The following is a 17,209-nucleotide window of genomic DNA, read 5'->3' as shown; positions in this document are numbered from 1 at the left end:
CTATGTTCTATGAACGGAGAACCCCGCTGTCGGCGACGGCTCTCCGCACAGAAACATGCGATTGGGGAGACGGAGAATTCGCCCCTTAATCAAAAAATGGACACTTCGAGCTTAAAAAGGAAAGACGTTGGGAAGGGTGACAAAAACGTTTGGCCGGAGAGATAGGTTTTCAGTGTTATTTGGGCTGCTGAATAGAAATCTGATCTGCTTATTCAAATGGAAGTTATAAGGGTTTTTTACTGGGCTAAAATCCAATGGCCATAGGGCTTATATATGTCTCATTTGTGATGTATAAGATAATGTAGTGCAACACCTGCTGGGTGAATCAGAGGATGAACAAAACGCTAGAATGTCACTGCCATTTTTGGCTACTCCCATTTTGTTTGTTCCTGTCGGTCTTCTATTAAAATTAAAATTCTCTGTTGAGCGAAAACTATTTGCCTGGATGATTGGGTTTGCAGCCTTAATTACACTCAATCACATTCTGTATCTTATCCTGCTTGACTGCTGTGATATTTTGTTTATATAAATGTGGATTCCTGTAAAGTGTGCAATCCTGATAGATTAATCATATTCTGTGGCAATCACGTTATTAATAAATGGGAAGTGGCTTTGAGTGATGTGTTTTTATTCTCCCCAAGTACTAGGGGAACTGATATTTCACTGTCTGAAGGGAAATAAAAGTTATTTTCTTTCAGATGTCGAAATGCCTGATCTAACGCTGGCGACTTTCCTCTTGGCATAGCAGCAGTGGCATTGGCTGACTTGGTTTCCCATTTCCCCTGCCCTCTTTCCCCCAACTACGTGGGCTCAGGTTTTGCCACTTTGATAGCTCACGCACGTGGCCAGAGATGAAAAAGAAAGACTTGCAGTCACGTACTGCCTGTCGTCACCTCGGGACGTCCCGAAAAAACCAACGAAGAGCTCGTTGAATTATGAGGACAGTTGTGACTTTGTGGCCACAATGGGAATGAGGGTTTCCCCTTTTCCAATGTCAGTTTACTGTTGTTTCTCAGTCAATAGAATCTCCAGCAATTATACGGGATGAAATGGAAATGAAAATCGCTTATTGTCACGAGTAGACTTCAATGAAGTTCCTGTAAAAAGCCCCTAGTCGCCACATTCCGGCGCCTGTTCGGGGAGGCTGGTACGGGAATTGAATCGTGCTGCTGGCCTGCCTTGGTCTGCTTTAAAAGCCAGCGATTTAGCCCAGTGTGCTAAACCCATAGAGCAACCCAATGGTTCAGCCCAACCAGTGCATTCCAGCTTTTACACTCCACTTCAGCCCCCTCACCTCTTTCTTCGTCTAAACCTGGCAGCACAACCCTCTACTTCTTTCACCTTCACATGTTTCACCGTTTCTTCACTGTCACTGGGTTGAAATTCTGGAACTCTCCTCCCTAACAGTAGTGTGGGTGCACCTACACCACATGGACTGTCGTGATTCAAGAAATAAGCTCACCACCACCTTCTCGATGGCAATTCAGCGCGGGCAATAAATGCTAGATGTGGGTTTCCTCCGGTTTCCTCCCACGAGTCCTGAAAGACATGCTTGTTAAGTGAATTTGGCATTCTGAATTCTCCCTTGGTGTACCCGAAAAAGCGCGAGTGGGGCGACTAGGGGATTTTCACAGTAACTTCATTGCAGTATTAATGTAAGCCTACTTGTGACACTAATAAAAATTATTAGTGTACAACAGACTTGAAACTGCCCTGTACGCCCCACACAAACTGTTTCCTTTAAGGTACCACATGCGCACGACAAAGCAAGAAAGAGGTCACGCATTGAATGAAGTGAACACCGAAGAGATTTAGAGGGATCATTGATTATGAATTTGGTTAGCAGTCACACCTCATTCAACAAGGTATTACGCTTTCAAAGGTTCTTACAGTGAGACCCATAGCAGAAAAGACCAATTTCACATCACCGACATCCAGTTGATTGTAATCTGGGGGGAGCTCACCGTATACCTTTGGAAGATGCTGTGGTGATATGATCTGCATACTCGTCTGCCATTGGTCCAGAACGTCGGCTTACCATTGGCCCTGGTCGGTCATGTGCCTCTCGACCGATTGGCCGAGAGGCTGAGTTAACCACGCCTCTATTAACGAGGTATAAATGGTCAGACGCCTGACGATCGTCCCTTTCCATTGTAGACGATCGCAGAGCTGTGTTGTAGTCAATTAAAGCCAGACTTTGGTAAATCACTCGCCTCGCGTACAATTGATGGTACATCAGATGCGTAGTATCACAGACAACGATTTCTGCATTTCCACATTTATTTGCACATGCATGAAGTCTAGAAGTTGCTATGAGTTTTACAAGGGTAATGTTAATGTCGCTGTCACCAATTCTAGTCAATTTGACCAGATAATTTGTTTAATTCAAAATATTGGTGTTATCTCACTTGATGTACCATTTAATTCACTGCAAGACGATGAGAGTGAGTGAACTTAGGCTTTATTAACCAAGAACTTGCCTGCCTGTGTCTGCTGTACAAATGAGCGCCGCCCCCAGGCGGCCGGTCTATATACCGTCTGAGGGGGGCGGAGCCAGAGGCGGAGTCCACCAGGTAACAGTACAATACCTGTCGGGAGATCTCATTACCATTGGGCCACAGTGCTACACAGACAGCTTATACTATGGTGAATACATTCACCACATCACTGCAGATAACTTTTCTGCACTTCGATGAAGAGTGCCGTATGGGATCATTTACACCCAGCTGAGACAGCAGACAGGGCAACAGCTTTTCATTTCGCTGAAGGATTGTGTCCCCAGCAGTACAGCACTCCCTCGGTGTTGCACTCGAACGTCAGCCTGGGTATTTGTGCTCTGGTCACCAGAGTGGGCGTGAAGCCTCGCCGTTCTGACGCTGAGATGTGAGTGTTATCACTGAGCCACAGCAGAGACTCGATGGTGGATGTCAGCAAGAAATTTGACCATGTTGTTTCGGGCCTTGAATATATCCCAGAGGCAAGTTGCAGATTTCAAGGGAGCGTCCCGGAGGAACTCACTGGAAATGGAGGACAAGCAATAGGCCAGTTCTTGTGCTGACTAGGTCAGTACTCCATACATGAAAAAAACCATAGGCATACATAAATACGTAATGTAAATACATCGACTTAGGCATCGGGTGAAGCACACAGAGGTGCAGTACTGCTCAGTAGAGAAGATGTGTGAAGAGATCTTCAGACCTGCAAGGGAACATAAAAGAGAAAGGTTAGAGATAGCATTGGTGTTAGAATTAAGTTTTAAGAGGTTAGTACAGTTACAAGAGCTGTCGGAAGAGGATCTGTGTGACACAGCTCACAGAGAGCCTCCACGCTCCGCCGCTATTGCATTCTCTGTCATCGAGAGGCCTGCCAATGGGCTGGAATTTTCCTGTCATCCAAGGAAACGCAGGAATACCTCGTCTCCAGGGCCACAGCAATGAAAGCTCAACAAAGTTCTGGCGAATGTTTTGGCTTTCTTTTCTGTAGTGATCCACTTTCAGACTTAATTTGTGAACAACAAGGGATTTAGCAACAAGTCTTCCAGAGCAGCATAGAGCCATAGACATTCTACAGTTCAGAAGGAAGCCATTTGGCCCATCGAGTCTGCACTGACCCTCTGAAAGAGCACCCTACCTAGGCCAATTACCCCGCCCTATCCTTATAACCCCACCTAAACTGCACATCTTTTGGAAAGAGCGAGGGCGGCACGGTTGCGCAGTGGTTAGCACTGCTGCCTACGGCGCTCAGGACCCGGGTTCAATCCCGGCCCTGGGTTACTGTCCGTGTGGAGTTTGCACATTCTCTCCGTGTCTGCTTGGGTTTCACCCCACAACCCAAAGATGTGCAGGATAGGTGGATTGGCCATGCTAAATTGCTCCTTAATTGGGGAAAAAAAAGAATCTTTTGGAAAGGGCAATTTAGCATGGCCAATCCACCTAACCTGCATGTCTTTGGACTGTGGGAGGAAACCGGAGCACCTGGGGGAAACCCACGCAGACATTGTGAGAACGTGCAGACTCCGCACAGACAGTGACCCAAGGCTGGAATTGAACCCGGGTTCCTGGCGCTGCGAGGCAGCAGTGCTAACCACTGTTTGCAGCTAGCTCACAAACACCTCTGCCGAGGAGAACTGCTCCCCTTGAGGTGGTTCCCCACTCTGAGTCCCGATGGATCACGCCGGCCAGGTAACCAGTACTCCACGATGTTGCCCTTCAAGGGGCAATCACCACATCTGCCCTTCCCTTTAAAGATGTGAGGGTGAGATCGCTCAGTGCTCAGTAGAGGGGAGCAGAGTGTGCACACTCCTATCTCTTGACTTGTTGTATTGGGCAATGTCCAATCCACAGAAATCAACCAAGTTTAGACAACTAGCTAAATTAGTGGTTGGTTGATAGTCACATGCTCAGCATATATCTGTGCCACCACATGGTGCATTGTTTTCATTCATTCACTGGTTGTGGGTGTCGCTGGCTAGGCCAACATTTATTGTCCATTTTTAATTGTCCTTGAGAATGTTACTACTACAGTGTATCTTTAACTTGTGTGCGGTGGACAAATGACTGCGAGCCAACTTTGTTTAATCAAATAGTGTTTATTCACACTCACACAATGTTACAGTTAATCAATCACACAGAATACTAAAGTTCATACTAGACCTTAACTTAACTTTAGAGTGACTAGCGAGTACCCAGACAGATAAAGGCCTCTATCTGTTTTCGACTTCTGTTGTCCTCGATGTTCGGTCCTCGGTCTGGTCTGATACTCTGGCTCTGGTCTTCCTTCTGTTCGGCGGCGTGATGGTGCTCCTCATGGTGGCTGGTGAAGATCACCGGTTGTTTTTGTTGCTGTTGCGCGCTGCTGCAGAAAGGGATTCTAAGGTGGTGCAGCATCTTTTCACCTGCTTGGATTTTGTGCCCGTTTTGGCGGTCTCTGAGTCATTGCCAATCAGGTGATGAGGGCTCGATCAATCAAGTCCAATCAGGGACTGCCACATTGATTTTGGGGTGGGCACTCAGTGGCCATGCCTGCAAGTGTTAGGGGGACGTAGGCCCTTCCAAATAAGGAGTTTAGGTGCCGCTGTGTCTGGTAAACAAATATGATTGACAGGATAATTCTATTGTCCCTGGGATGGCCTGGAGATTTCCTTTTTCCTGTGTATTGCAATCTCTAGGCTGCAGCTTGCTCATCAATGTTTATCTAAACTGTACCTTACTTGTTCTGTACTTGGCTGAATTTCCCAGCATCCTATGCAGGATGCCATCTTAGGTAGCCATTCGGCCACAAGAAGGTGGTGGTGAGCTGCCGCCTTGAACTGCTCCAGTCGTCATGGTTCAGGTGTACCTTCAGTGCTGTGGGAAGGAGTTCCAGGATTTCGACCCAGCGACAGTGAAGGAACGGTGGTACATTCCCAAGTCACAATTAGGACGGTGCTTTCAGGTTTTCGGGAATGAACAGTTGGGCTGACAAACCCCTGATCCTGTTTCTTTCAAGTTTTGGAGTGTTGTCTTGCCGACAATCACTGGATTTAGAACAGAGCACAGATTGCTGTATCTATTTGGAACTGTACGAGAAAGAGAAGACGTAATACAGCGAACTAACCTTCAAGGAGAATTATCCACACTGCAAAGGGGACATGTCTCTATCTGTTCAGGGATCATCAGCCTATTATCAATTAATAACATTATTTCTTGAAGCGGGACAAGGACCCCGTGCAGTGTGGGTCATATAGGCCTATCTCGCTCCTGAATGTGGACGCCAAGCTGCTGGCAAAGATCCTGGCTACCAGGATAGAGGATTGTGTGCCAGGGGTGATACACGAGGACCAGACGGGTTTTGTGAAAGGGCGGCAGCTTAATACGAACGTGCGGAGACTGCTAAACGTCATCATGATGCCGGCAGTGGAGGGGGAGGCGGAGATAGTGGTGGCATTGGACGCGGAGAAAGCATTTGATAGGGTGGAGTGGAAGTACCTGTGGGAGACGCTGGAACGGTTTGGATTTGGGGAGGGATTTATTAAATGGGTGAAGCTGCTCTATTTGGCCCCGACGGCAAGTGTAGTGACGAATGGTAGGAGATCGGAGTATTTTGGGCTCCACCGGGGGACCAGACAGGGGTGCCCCTTGTCCCTCCTGCTCTTCGCACTGGCAATTGAACCGTTGGCGATGGCACTGAGGGGCTCAGGGGGGTGGAGAGGGCTGACAAGGGGCCGGGAGGAGCACCGGGTATCGCTATACGCGGACGACCTGCTGCTATACGTGGCAGACCCAGAAGGGGGAATGTCGGAGGTGATGGAACTGCTAGCAGAATTCGGGGACTTTTCGGGGTACAAGCTAAACTTGGGTAAGAGTGAGGTATTTGTGATACACCCAGGGGACCAGGAAGAGGGAATCGGGAGACTCCCGTTGAAGAGAGCAGGAAAGAGTTTTAGATATTTAGGGGTGCAGGTGGCAAGGAACTGGGGGACTCTCCACAAGTTGAACTTCTCCAGGCTGGTGGAACAGATGGAGGAGGAATTTAAAAGGTGGGACATGGTGCCGCTGTCGCTGGCGGGCAGAGTGCAGTCCGTTAAAATGACGGTCCTCCCGAGGTTTTTGTTTTTATTTCAGTGCTTGCCCATCTTCCTCCCTAGGGCCTTCTTCAAAAAGGTGACGAGCAGCATCATGAGCTACGTGTGGGCGCACGGCACCCCAAGGGTGAGGAGGGTCTTCTTGGAGCGGAGTAGGGAGAGTGGAGGGCTGGCATTACCCAACCTTTCGGGGTATTACTGGGCGGCTAATGTATCGATGGTGCGCAAGTAGATGATGGAAGGGGAGGGGGCAGCTTGGAAACGAATGGAGAGGGCGTCCTGTGGCAACATAAGCCTGGGGGCCCTAGTAACGGCGCCATGGCCGCTCCCTCCCACGAGGTACACCACGAGCCCGGTGGTGGCGGCCACCCTCAAGATCTGGGGGCAGTGGAGGCGACACAGGGGGGAAGTGGGAGGTCTGATGGAGGCACCGTTAAGAGGGAACCATAGATTCATCCCGGGGAACATGGCCGGGGGATTTCAGAGCTGGCACAGGGTGGGCATCAGGCAGCTGAAGGATCTGTTTGTAGATGGGAGGTTTGCGAGCCTGAGAGAGCTGGAGGAGAAATTCGGGCTCCCCCCGGGAAACGTGTTTAGACATTTGCAGGTGAAGGCATTTGCTAGACGCCAGGTGGAAGGGTTTCCCTTGCTCCCCAGCAGGGGGGCGAGCGATAGGGTGCTCTCGGGGGTCTGGGTCGGAGGGGGGAGGATATCGGACATATACAAAGTAATGCAGGAGGCGGAGGAGGCATCAGTAGAGGAGCTGAAAGCCAAGTGGGAGGGGGAGCTGGGAGAGCAGATAGAGGATGGGACATGGGCTGATGCCCTGGAGAGGGTTAATTCTTCCTCCTCGTGTGCGAGGCTTAGCCTCATTCAATTTAAGGTGCTACATAGAGCCCATATGACGGGGACAAGGATGAGTCGGTTCTTTGGGGGTGAGGACAGATGTGTCAGGTGTTCGGGAAGTCCAGCGAACCATGTCCATATGTTTTGGGCATGTCCGGCACTGGAGGAGTTCTGGAAGGGGGTGGCAAGGACGGTGTCGAGGGTGGTGGGATCCAGGGTCAAACCAGGATGGGGACTAGCGATCTTTGGGGTTGGGGTGGAGCCGGGGGGTACAGGAGGCGAGAGAGGCCGGAGTACTGGCCTTTGCGTCCCTAGTTGCGCGAAGAAGGATACTGATACAGTGGAAGGACGCGAGGCCTCCAAGCGTGGAAACTTGGATTAATGACATGGCAAGCTTTATTCAGTTGGAAAGGGTCAAATTCGCCCTGAGAGGGTCGGTACAAGGGTTCTTCAGGCGGTGGCAGCCTTTCCTCGACTTTTTGGCTCAAAGATAGGGTGCAGAGGTCGCAGCAGCAGCAACCCGGGGGGGGGGGGGGGGGGGGGGGGTGGCAACAACGGGTGTGGTGGGTTATTTAAGGTTGTAATGCGGGCAAATTTGTTCGCAGTTCATGTTTGATGTTGATTGTTGCTTTGTTTGTTTTTGGGGGGGGGGGGGGGGGAGGGACAGCGCGCGCGGGGGGTCGGGCGGGGGGGGGATATTTGTTAAGAGGGAATATTTTGTAATAGCCTATGGTTAGTTGGGGTAAATATTTTCATGTAAAAAATCTTTTCAATAAAAATTACTTTAAAAAAAAAAAATTTATAACATTATTTGGAGGACACCCATCCAATTAATCATGTGATATACATGTATGACATATGTATGATAAATGTGATGTTGCACTGATCATCCACACAATTGCTATGCAGTATACATGCAATATAGATGTGTTCAGAGTTGGCAAAACTCAGGTATAAATACCCAGTTATTCAGCTAGTTTGATTGCAATTATTTGTGATGCTCTCTAATTTTATCTCGTTTTTAATGTAATTTCTTTCTTGAATTCTAGATGATGCTCCCGAATGCTTCATCTGTCGAGAATTGGAGGTGACAGACCGTGATTCCTTGTTACAGTATTGCGACTGCAAGAGTTTGGTTGCTCATCACAAGTGTTTGCTGACCTGGATACAGAAGGTAATAAAACTGCCAATGATGGCGCACAGGCAGCTATTGATCAGGTGACCAAAACAAAGCCTTGAAATGCATTGGGGATTCCGACAATGCAAAATCCCCACCCTCCTGAAGACCACGGTTTCAAAAATGAACTAGAAAGGCCTTGCCTTCCAGTTACTTGGGATCTTGCAGCAGCATTCACTGACATGGACGTAGGAGCCCATTCACCATTCTATGTTTTCAAGCTGCAACGTATTTTTGTGTGTTTCAATGGCAAATCTCACTTTGTGCATTAGACCCTTCTGGGCCTCTTTACAGATTTCTGAGAGCTCCGCACTCCTCTATGAAGTGTTGGCTAGTGTAGGCTTGAGAGATGAACAGACACTTCCAACACTGATGAAGGTTCAACTCAATTTTATTAACTAACTTCTAACTAACTAACACACAATGACTGTGGGTCTAAGTGATGCTAACTTAAACTGGAGACCTAAGCCTTGTCCGAACCAGTTGATTCTCTCAGCACGTGGTGTGAGTCTGTGCTGGGCTGGATGAGTTCTTGTTACACTGAGAGGCAGCACCCAGAATGAGTGGGAACCGTGGTGCCCTCTGCCTTTATAGTGTGTGTATTCTAACTGGTGATTGGCTGCAGTGTTTGTACATGTTGATTGGTCCTTGTGTGTGTCCATCAGTGTGTGTCTGCACCATGATATACTGGTGTATATTATGACACTATATCTGACCAATTTCCGCCCCCAATTTTCATAGTTCTGCCATTGATGTTGGTGCATTCAGCTGCTTATTCGCTAAGGTCTGGACTTCTTTCTCTTTACCATTCGCTCCCTTTAGCCGTCTTTCCCCCTTTAAGATTCTCCTTAAAACCTATCCCTCTGATCAAGCTTTCAGTCACCTTTCCTAATGTCTCCTCCTTGCGTGACTCTGTTTAGTTTGATAGTGTTCCTGTCAAGCAGCTAGAGGTCTCTTACTACATGAATGGCTGGGTAGAAATGTGAGTCGTTGTTGTATCGGGTCAGGCACGATCTATGAAGATAGAAACCCAAGTTAACATTTCAGATTAAGGTGAGCCTACAACGGAACTGAAGAATGATGAACAGTCTTTTTGACTTGAAATATTAACTGTTTTGCTCCAGAATGCTGCCTGACCTGCTGAGTGTTTCCAGCATTTATTGTTTTCATATTCAATGTTGGTTTAGCTACCGAATTAGTCCCTTTGTTTCAGTGGGTAGTACTAATACCTCTAAGGTAGAAGGTTATGGGTTCAAATCCCATCCGATGACATCGTCTATGCCAGTGTTTTTCAAATGTTTTTCCGGGGAACCATTTTTACCAATCGGCCGACCTTTGGGACCCACGCCGGCCGACCTTTGGGATCCACGCCAGCCGACCTTTGGGACCCACGCCGGCCGACCTTTGGGACCCACGCCGGCCGACCTTTGGGACCCACGCCAACCGACCTTTGGGACCCACGCCGGCCGACCTTTGGGACCCACGCCGGCCGACCTTTGGGATCCACGCCAGCCGACCTTTGGGACCCACGCCGGCCGACCTTTGGGACCCACGCCGGCCGACCTTTGGGACCCACGCCAACCGACCTTTGGGACCCACGCCGGCCGACTTTGGGACCCACGCCGGCTGACCTTTGGGATCCACGCCGGCCGACCTTTGGGATCCACACCGGCCGACCTTTGGGATCCACACCGGCCGACCTTTGGGATCCACACCGGCCGACCTTTGGGACCCACGCCGGCCGACCTTTGGGATCCACGCCGGCCGACCTTTGGGATCCACGCCGGCCGACCTTTGGGACCCACGCCAGCCGACATTTGGGACCCACGCTAGCCAACCTTTGGGACCCACGCCGGCCGACCTTTGGGACCCACGCCGGCCGACCTTTGGGATCCACGCCGGCCGACATTTGGGATCCACGCCGGCCGACATTTGGGACCCAAGCCGGCCGACCTGTGGGAGCCACCCCGGCCAACCTTTGGGACCCACGCCAGCCGACCTTTGGGACCCACGCTGACCGACCTTTGCGATCCACGCCGGCCGACCTTTGGGACCCACGCTGACCGACCTTTGGGATCCACGCCGGCCGACATTTGGGACCCAAGCCGGCCGACCTGTGGGACCCACCCCGGCCGACCTTTGGGACCCACGCCGGCCGACCTTTGGGACCCACACCAGCCAAACATTGGGACCCACACCGGCCGACCTTCGCGACCCATGCCACCCTAGCTTCGCGACCCAACATTTTTGCTTACCTTTAATGCGACAGGTGAGCCTGCTTGGTCCTTATGATCTCACTTGCTTTATCATTCAATGTTAAATTTCTGTATGGGTTGTTCATCAGAGGCCCTGGAGCTCACACCAGCACTGCTTTGCCCTGTCAGGAACTCTCCTGCGAAGCTCTCTCCAGCAGATTCAATTGTGAGATCCGGGTCTATTTGTATCCCTGGCCCCCTCTTCTTTAGTCCAAAAAGATCCCTCTCCAGTTCTTCACACAGTCCTGTTGCTTGCTTGATGTCAGTTACAAAGCAGAGGAAAGTCTCCTCAGTAATTTTGCATCCAGGGTACTTGACATCAATGTGCTGGGTACTGGGGCTGTTTCGCACAGGGCTAAATCGCTGGCTTTGAAAGCAAACCAAGGGAGGCCAGCAGCGCGGGTTCAATTCCCGTACCAGCCTCCCCGAACAGGCGCCGGAATGTGGCGACTAGGGGCTTTTCACAGTAACTTCATTTGAAGCCTACTTGTGACAATAGGCGATTTTCATTTCATTTTCACGTGACCTGCTCTCTGCCGCCCCTTCTTGCGGGAAGACTACATCGATTAAAAAAGAAAATCTGCTCCGGGCACAGCGCGCTGACGTACGGGGCTGGCAGCCTGTCCACTGGACTCCGGGCCTGCGCACTGCTACAACCGGCTGAGGGGACACGCCTGTGCGGGACGGCCGACATTCTTGCCGGTCGCATCCAGCATTTTTAAAAGCCAGTCGTATCCGTTGGGCACCTCTTCCCGCGATCGGGAACACCACAACCGATCGCTCCGCAACCCTGCCGACAACTGCCCGCAACCCACCCACAGGTCGCGACCCTGAGTTTGAAAATGACTGATCTATGCTGCCATTTCTGTGCCAAGCTGGGTGCTGCATTGTCAGGGGTGATGGGCAGGATTTTCCACCCCTCCCCCATGGCGTGTTTTCTAGATCCGAAGGCAGCTCGCCCATTGGTCACCGGCAGGATCGTTCTGGTCCTGCAGAACTCTGCGGCGTTTTGCGTGGCTTCACCATCCCGCCCTGTGCGGGGGTGGGGGTGGGGGGGTCGGGGAGTCACCTTCAGCAGGATCAGAAATCCCACTGGCGGGAAGGACTGGAAATTCCCGCTGCATGTCTTTTCAATGAGATGTACGAGTTATTTATAGGCACAGTAAAACTTCTCCGGGGAATGATTCAAAGAAGAGTGAAAAAGTTTTCCAGCTGACCTGGCCAACATTTACTCTATTACCTGATAATGTGGTTAAGATGGATTGTGAAATCCTATCATTTATCAGTCGACACAAAGAATACAAGAACAGGGAGGTTATACTGGAACTATATGAAACGTTGGTTAGGCCACAACTTGAGTACTGTATGCAGTTCTGGTCACTTTATTACAGAAAGGATGTAATTGCGCCAGAGAGGAGGTTTACCAGGATGTTTCCAGGATTGGGGAAATGCAGCTCTGAGGAGAAATAAGATAGGCTGTGTTTGTTCTCCTTGGAACAGAGAAGACTGAGGGGAGATTTGATTGAGATGTACAAAATTTGTAAGGAGCCTGAATAGAATGGATTGGAAAGGCCGATTTAAATTAACAGTGAGGTCAGTGACTAGGGGGCACAGGTTTAAAGGGATAGGTCGAAAGATCAGAGGGGAGATGATGATAAAAGAATTCAGCCGGAGGGTTATGGGGGTCTGTGACTCACTGCCTGAAAGGGTGGAAGAGGCAGAGACCCTCGACCCATTTAAAAGGTGTCTGGATGTGCACCTCGAGTGCCGTAACCCGCAGCACCTCGAACCAAATACTGGATAGTGGGATATTGATGCCAATATTAGCGGATGAATGCCTAACACATCCCGGAGACATTCCTGCATCTTAACCTATAATAGAAATAGTGCGAACCCACTTTAAACAAAATAGTGGACAGAAGGGGAAACGTGTTGAGCAATTGGCTGCAAAACCTGCCACAGTCACAGATGCAGGCCCATTGCAATTTTCACAGCACTGTAAAGTCACGTCCAAACTCCCCGAACAATAAATCCTAACTCCTTTTATACATGGAGCTCTATTCTTTTACAGCGCTTGATTGTTCCGAGACTTTTCAGTACCAGTCAGCTGATATCATTGAGGGCCTTAATTAAGGTCTGCGACTGTACATTGCAGGCAGCAGACACCGGAGACGTTGGCTGCTGGCGAACACGCTGAGGGTACTGGAGGTTGTTTTGGATGATTAAACAAGGCCGGGTTAAATGACGTCCCCCATTCACATCTTTCCGCTGGAGAAGGCGATTCCAAAGCTTCTTTTGCTGAGGTTCCTTTCCTGTGACTCAGTGAGACAATTCTCGCCGGTTTTCTTTCGGAAAACATGTTTTTTTTGAATGGGTTATTCCTGTGATTTGTGCCAATTGCTAGTGAGCGAGCTTGAGAGAGATCGCCCGCTCCTGCATTTGAACAGACGAAGAAGGCTGACCATGCAAGCCTGAGGTAGGGCTTTGGATGTGACGGCAAACAAAGGTTTTGCGGATCTATTTTTTGTCGTTAATTTTGACCTTGATAATCCACGGCACCGTTTAAAGAATAGCAACAGATTCTCCCAGCGGCCTTGGTTCACTCAACCAACACCACCACAATGAAAAAAATATTAATTGGGCATCCGTCACATTGATATTTGTGGGATCTGCTGTGCTCAAGGTGACTGTTATATTTACCCATGTAATAGTCACTTAGTTTCCATGTAATGTGAATCATTACAAATATTTCTTAAGAGTCATAGAGTTTTAGGGCAGCACGGTGGTGCAGTGGGTTAGCACTGCGGCCTCACGGCGCTGAGGTCCCAGGTTCGATCCCGGCTCTGGGTCACTGTCCGTGTGGAGTTTGCACATTCTCCCCGTGTTTGCGTGGGTTTCGCCCCCACAACCCAAAAATGTGCAAGCTAGGTGGATTGGCCACTCTAAATTGCCCCTTAATTGGAAAAATGATTGGGTACACTAAATTTATAAAAAAAAAAAAGAGTCATAGAGTTTTGCAGCACAGAAAGAGGCCATTCGGCCCACCGTGTCTGTGTCAGCCATCAAGCACCTATCCATGACAATCCCATTTAATAATGATCTTTATTGGTGTCACAAGTAGGCTTGCATTGCAATGAAGTTACTGTGAAAATTCCCAAGTCGCCAAACTCCGTCGCCTGTTCAGATACATTCAGGGAGAATTCAGAATGTCCAATTCACCTAACAGCACGTCTTTCGGGACTTGTGGGAGGAAACCGGAGCACCCAGAGGAAACCCACGCAGACACGCGGACTCCGCACAGACGGTGACTCAAGTCGGGAATCGAACCTGGGTCCCTGGCGCCGTGAAGCAGGAGTGCTAACCACAGTGCATTTTCCAGCACTTGCTCTGTAACCTTGTGTGCTATGACATTTCAGGTGCTTATCTAAATATTTCTTAAATGTTGTGAGGGTTCCCGCCATGACCGGCCTTTCAGGCAGAGTCCCAGATTCCCACCACCCTCTGGGTGAAAAGGTTTTTCCTTGCATCCCCTCTAAACCTCCTGCCCCTTAACCTTAAATCTATCCTACCTGGTCATTGACCCCATCTAGCCTATCTCTGACCCTCATAATTTTATACACCTCAATCAGGTGCCGCCTCAGGCTTCTCTGTTTCAAGGAATACAACCCCAGCCTAACCAGCCTCTCTTCATAACTCAAACATCCAACCCAGGCAGCATCCTGGTGAATCTCCTTTGCACCCTCTCCAGTCCAAACAATTCCTTCCTATGGTGTGGTGACCAGAACTGCACACAGTACTCCAACTGTGGTCTAAACCAGCATTTCATACAGCTCCATCATAACCTCCCTGCCCCTGTATGTGTAAAGACAGAAAGACCCGCATTTATTTAGTGACTTTGTTATGTGAGAGTACCTTTAAGAAATGGGTGTTTATACAAATATCTGCAGTGAGAGTACCTTTAAGTAATGGGTGTTTACTACTGCAGTGATGTCAGAGAGTGGGTAGAGTTGGGCTGCCTGTCAGCTTTTTACTTTTGTTTTAGGCTGTTTGCTGCAGGGTGTGTTTTAGTTTCCTTTTCAGTGTTGGAGCTGAAGCCAGACCAAGCAGGTGTACTGCTGTTCTCTCTGCCGTCAAAAGACTATCTCTTGATCATTTGGTGAATTCAGAGTTATAAATGTTCTCACAATGTAAACCTAATATGCTTCTGTTAAAAGGTGTTTCTTTTGTCTTCTGGATGTTGTTTGGGAAGATATTAAGCATTACTTAGTGTTGTTTTCTTTGGGGGTTGTATTTGAATTAATGGTTGCTAAGATATTCACTGTATGTTTTAAAAAGGTTAACTGGAGTTCACAGAATAAACATTGTTTTGCTTTCAAAAATACTTTTCCATGTCTGCTGTACCACACCTGTAGAGTGGGCCGTGTGCTCCCCATACCACAATCTATTAATAGTTGTGGGTCAGGTGAACTCCATGATACACTTTGGGGTTCTCTACACCCTAACCCATAACATCTTTCAGAACGTCGGGATACACAGCCAATTATGTACTTTTGAAGTGTCGTCACTTTTGCAATGGAGTGAACATGGCAGTCAAGTTTTCACAGCAAGTTCCCACAAACAACAATAATGGCCAGATAATGTTGCCAGGGTTAAATATTGGCCATCGGGTGAACCCCTCTGCTCTCCTTTGAAATACTGCCAGGAGATATTTGGGGCGCTAACTACTAGCTGCAATATGCCCAAAAGGCAGCGCGGCGTGGCCGGTACATGCCAGGGCATCTCTCTTCTGGGATCTACCCGACTCGCCACACCTCGCGAGATCTAATGCGATCTCGGGAGACATCGCGATGTGAATCACACCCAATGTGGCCGGATCACTTTTTGCATATTAGAGTGAGACAGCTAGTCTTACTCTAATATGCACGCCCACAATCTAATTAAGGCGTGGGATCTGATCCCTTAGCCTTCGAAATCTCATGCGAGGTCGTTCAGTACTGGTCCCAGGAAATGGGGGACAGAAGGAATGGTACTCATGGGGGTCTCCCAGGGGATTGGAGACCACCAGGTGTTTGCTCTCTGGGCAGGGTGGCACCTTGGCACTGCAAGCCTGACACCCCCCTACCACTTTCCCCAGAGACCCTTGAACTTACCAGGATCTCTGCTGGCTCGGATGTCCCCCTGCATTTTATTTCCTGTCCACTGCAGCACTGCAGGGACTGGTGGGCTGTCCACCAATCAGATTGGCCATCAGCTGTCCAAAGCTGGACTCTGGCGGAAGTCCCACCTGCAGCCAATTGACGTTTATTTGATCGCAAGACGACTGCGGGACACTCTGGAGTCGGCAGGAATGTTCCGCACTGACTTTTCGGATGACAGTAAGCAAAACCCTGCCATCCAATAAATTCAGGCCTTGACGTTAATGCGAGAATTTTCCTCAGCCCATCATTTTGCACACCCTGAGAAAACCCTTCTCAGCTGCGGACAGTGGTTAGCACTGCTGCCTCCCGGCGCCAGGGACCCGGGCTTGATTCCGACCGTGGGTCACTGTCTGTGTGGAGGTGGCATGTTCTCCCCGTGTCTGCGTGGGTTTCCTGCGGGTACTCCGGTTTCCTCCCAGAGATGTGCACGTTAGGTGGATTGGCCAGGCTAAATTGCCTCTTAGTGTCCAAAGGTTAGGTGGGGCGATGGGTTTGCGGGGGAGTGGGCCTAGGTAGGATGCTCTTTTGGAGGGTTGGTACAGACTCAATGGGCTGAATGGCCTCCTCCTGCACTGCAGGAATTCTCGGATTCAATGATTCTATGCTTTCTGCTATACCATCTTTCCCATTGATGGTGGGTAATCAGCAGCATTGAATTTGTGCTCTGTGATTTACCTTATTTCAGTTCATTGTGTTAAAAACAAAGCAAGTGTCAATGTGATGAATGCATGCAGTATTTAGGTGAGCTCTTGGCTTTCCACTGCCATTGAAAAGCCTGGGATTACGCCACAGATTTCACACCCTTTGCAGCCGAGAATTATTTCAGCAAGTTTATGTTTAAAAGCTGCAATGATTATTATAAATGTCTAATTACAAACCATCTGTATTTGGTCATGTGCGTGCCTGTTGACTAGAATATAGTGGCTGGCTTCTGGGTTGTGCGGTGCAGTACATTGATACACATCGGCCCAATTTGGCAAATAGGCAGATTTGCAGAAGCACCCTGTATTGATTACAGCAATAACTTCAATGGCAACGCCGACAAGTGGAATACATAAATTCAGTTCAATTCTGGGCTGTGGCGTAGCTTTGCATCAGAAACGCTGGGCAAAACGAGTGGCGGAGTGCTATTGTCACGGGACTAGTAATCCAGAGACCCAGGGTCATGCTG

General features: G+C 49.2%; 1 protein-coding gene across 1 annotated transcript in view; it reads left to right on the top strand.

The window, feature by feature from the left end:
• LOC119964381 overlaps window positions 1-17,209 on the top strand; it is a 283,807-nt gene that overhangs the window by 46,343 nt on the left and 220,255 nt on the right. The window contains exon 2 of the mRNA XM_038793775.1: window positions 8,458-8,582. Within this exon, the coding sequence (XP_038649703.1) occupies window positions 8,458-8,582 (125 nt within the window). The remainder of the gene's footprint in view (window positions 1-8,457; window positions 8,583-17,209) is intronic.

The sequence above is a fragment of the Scyliorhinus canicula genome, chromosome 4 (assembly GCF_902713615.1).
Source record: "Scyliorhinus canicula chromosome 4, sScyCan1.1, whole genome shotgun sequence".
Lineage (NCBI taxonomy): Eukaryota > Metazoa > Chordata > Chondrichthyes > Carcharhiniformes > Scyliorhinidae > Scyliorhinus > Scyliorhinus canicula.
This window is presented reverse-complemented; position numbering and strand designations above follow the sequence as displayed.